The 3,429-nt window shown below is 53.9% G+C and overlaps 1 protein-coding gene across 2 annotated transcripts in view; it reads right to left on the bottom strand.

The window, feature by feature from the left end:
* Window positions 1-1,841, bottom strand: part of PTPMT1 (protein tyrosine phosphatase, mitochondrial 1) — a 10,456-nt gene extending 8,615 nt beyond the window's left edge. Inside the window, exons 1-2 of one of the 2 annotated variants that reach the window (XM_012803308.2) lie at window positions 1,323-1,841; window positions 1,111-1,191 (exon numbers count right to left, since the gene is read on the bottom strand). In XM_012803308.2, coding sequence (XP_012658762.1) covers window positions 1,111-1,191; window positions 1,323-1,703 — 462 coding nt within the window. In that variant the 5' untranslated portion in view covers window positions 1,704-1,841. The remainder of the gene's footprint in view (window positions 1-1,110; window positions 1,192-1,322) is intronic. The other variant, XM_003781306.3, reaches the window with a different exon arrangement.
* Between the last annotated feature and the right edge of the window lie 1,588 nt (window positions 1,842-3,429).

Below are 3,429 nucleotides of genomic sequence, written 5' to 3'. Positions count from 1 at the left end.
CAGTTTTTGGCCAGGGCTGGGTTTGAACCCACCACCTCTGGCATATGGGGCCGGCACCCTACTCCTTTGAGCCACAGGTGCCGCCCATTAATTTCTAATTTTAATTGTTGCTTTATTCTTCATCTTGAATGCCTAACACAGTGCCTTAACCAAGATGCAGTATTCAAAACAATGTTAAATGAATGGGCCACACAGGGTGGCTGAGGCTTGTAATCCTAGCACTCTGGGAGGCAGAGGAGGGTGGACTGCCTAACCTCATAGGTTCTAGACCAGCCTAAGCCAGAGGGAGATCTTGCCTCTAAAAATAGCTGGGCATTGTGGTGGGCGCCTGTAGTCCCAGCTACTTGGGAGGCTCAAGAGAATCACTCGAGCCCAAGAATTGGAGGTTGCTGTGAGCTATGAGGTCATGACACTCTACCAGAGGCGACAAAGTGTGACTGTCTCCAAAAAAAAAGTTAAACGAACAAATGAAATCAGCAAAGTCTAGCAAGTTGCCTTTTTATTTTAATTACTGGTTTTAGGTTAGTGAAATTAAGAATACATTTCTGGGGCGGCGCCTGTAGCTCAGTAGGTAGGGCACTGGTTCCATATACCAAAGGTGACGGGTTTGAACCCAGACCCAACCAAACTGCAACAAAAAATAGCCGGGCGTTGTGGCAGGCACCTGTAGTGCCAGCTACTCGGGAGGCTAAGGCAAAAGAATCGCCTAAGCCCAGGATTTAGAGGTTGCTGTGAACTGTGATGTCACAGCACTCTACCAAGGGCAACTACCAAGTGAGACTGTCTCTAAAAAAAAAAAAAAGAATACAATTCTGCACAAGGAGTAATCAGACTTTGTCAGCTTCGTGCTTTTGTCTTTCACAATTAATTTCTATTCTACTTTCAGCAGCAGCCATTTCAGCTTAGAGGCCCAGATCCTCCTTCCCTAAAAGGCAAAGAAGCCTGGGACTCCTATCTCTAGAGCACGGTCACCTGCAGCGTTCCTCTTCCCCCAAACGTCTCTAGCTGGCCCTGACCCAGGCCCAGGATAGGGAGCAAGGCTGGCGGGCGCCCCTGCTCCCTCTCCTGCCCCTGGGTCCCGACCCCCCCACCGCGGCCCGGGCGCCTAACCTGTGAGGAGTTGCACAGGAACCTCGTTTCATACTCCTCGTTCATGGTGATCACCGCGCGCACGTTCTCGTCCTGTACCAGCTGCCGAGGCAAAGAGGGGGCTCAGCAAGGGCCGCGGAAGCCCCGTAGGCCCGGCCGGGAAGCTCGGCGGGGCGATGCGGGCGTGGAGGCGCTGGGCCCGGCTGTGGGCCCGGCCTCCGGGCCCGGCTCACCTGGCGCGTCATGTTCCGCAACGGCAGCGCGCCCAGCAACACCGTGGAATCGATGCGGTGGTACCAGTCGCGGTGCCCCCGGCCCGGCATCTTCCCGCGTAACAGCGTGTAGAGCAGAGTGGGGTAGAAGAGCACCCGGGCCAGGCCGGCCTCCAGCAACGCGGCGGTCGCCATCCCGCCCCACCCGGCCTGGCGCAGTGACGACCGGTCTTCCCCGGAGCTCGCGATCCGCGGCCGCGAGAAGACCTGGCAGGTGGTCGAGGAGGAGGGCTGCGAGCTGTCCGAGGGCTCCCGCAAAAGCGACGAGGTCTGCGTGGGCGCCGAGACTCTGGGCTCGGGGCATTCCCGGGAAAGGTCTGGAGCCCCCGGGGAGGGCACCATGGCTCCGGAGGAGGAGCCACGGATCTCGGAGGAGGGACCTTGGCGGGAAACTGGGACCCAGGCCGTGGGAGGGGGCGTCCTGGGCCAGAGGCCTGTGAGCCAGCCGCGGGTGAAACTGTGATCCCTGCTTGTGGCTGGTGACACACCCCCTCCCCCGACGGAAGGGGCTGTGACCCCAGGTGATAGGGGGCATGACCTCTGCATATGGAACTGTCACTCCAGTCCAGGGAGGAGGGGACAGTCGTCCTAACTCCTGGCCAGAAGGAAGGGTGAAGCAATCCCAAACGAGGATGGGAACCGTCCCCAAAGAGGACACAAGATAAAGATGGGACTCCAGGGAGATGAAGGGGGAGAGGAGGAGGGAATTTGAGCTTTCCAGCAGAGGAGCTACCTGGTGGTGAGGACTATGTCAGGGTGAACAGGGCACCTGGGTTGATGTCGCCTTCCGGCTCCCCTCCCCAGTCTTCATGCACAGCTCAATCCTCTTGACCAAAAGGGGGCATATACATAATATGAAAAAACAATAAGGAAATATATATATGTGTGTGTGTGTTTTGTGTTTTGTTTTGTTTTAAATGGAAGAGTAACATGATTTTACATATATACATATATATTTTTTTTAATTTATTTATTTTGGCCGGGGCTGGGTTTGAGTCCGCCACCTCCAGCATATGGGGCCGGCGCCCTACTCCTCTGAGCCACAGGTGCTGCCCCAATGATTATATATTTTTATTTTTACAAGCGCTCTTTTGTTTTTTGGGGACAGAGTCTCACTATGTCGCCCTCAGTAGAGTGCCGTAGCATCACAGCCCACAGCAACCTCAAACTCTTGAGCTTAAGCGATTCTCTTACCTTAGCCTCCCTGTACCTGAGACTATATGCACCTGCCCCAATGCCCAGTTAGTTTTAGAGAAGGGGCCTTGCTCTGGCTCAAGCTGATCTCCAACTGGTGAACTCAGACAATCCACCCTCCCAGATTGTTAGGATTATGATTCAGCCTCCCAGAGTGTTAGGATTATGAAAAAAAAATTTTTTTCTTTTTGAGGCAGAGCCTCACTGTGTTGCCCTTGGTAGGGTGCTGTGGTGTCACACCAACCTCTAACTCTTAGGCTTAAGTGATTCTCTTGCCTCAACCTCCCAAGGAGCTGGGACTATAGGCGCCAGCCACAACGCCTGGCTATCTTTTTGTTGCAGTTGTCATTGTTGTTTGGCAGGTCTGTTTCCAACCCGCAAGCCTAGGTGTCTATGGTGTATATGGCCTGTGCCCTACCCACTGAGCGACAGGTGCCACCGAAATTATTATTTTTTAATTCATCAGAGCAGGCCAGGCACGGTGGCTCACTCCTATAATCCCAGCACTATGGAAAGCCAAGGTGGATGAATTCCCTGAGCTCAGGGGTTTAAAACCATTTTGAGCCAGAGCTAGACCCTGTCTCTAAAAAATAGCCAGGCATTGTGGCTGGCACCTGAAGCTACTAGGGAGGCTGAGGCAAGAGGATAGCTTGAACCCAAGAGTTTGAGGTTGCTGTGAGCTATGATCCATAGCACTCTACCAAGGGTGACAAAATGAGAAAATTTCATGATATAGCCAGGCGTTGTGGCAGGCACCTGTAGTCCCAGCTACTTGGGATGCTGAGGCAAGAGAATCACCTAAGCCCAAGAGCTGGAGGTTGCTGTGAGCTGTGATGCCACAACACTCTACCGAGGGTGACAAACTGAGACTCCG

The sequence above is a fragment of the Otolemur garnettii genome, unplaced genomic scaffold (assembly GCF_000181295.1).
Source record: "Otolemur garnettii isolate 467f Iridium unplaced genomic scaffold, OtoGar3 scaffold00001, whole genome shotgun sequence".
Classification (NCBI taxonomy): domain Eukaryota; kingdom Metazoa; phylum Chordata; class Mammalia; order Primates; family Galagidae; genus Otolemur; species Otolemur garnettii.
The sequence above is the reverse complement of the archived record's forward strand: the minus strand, read 5'-3'. Positions and strand labels throughout refer to the sequence as shown.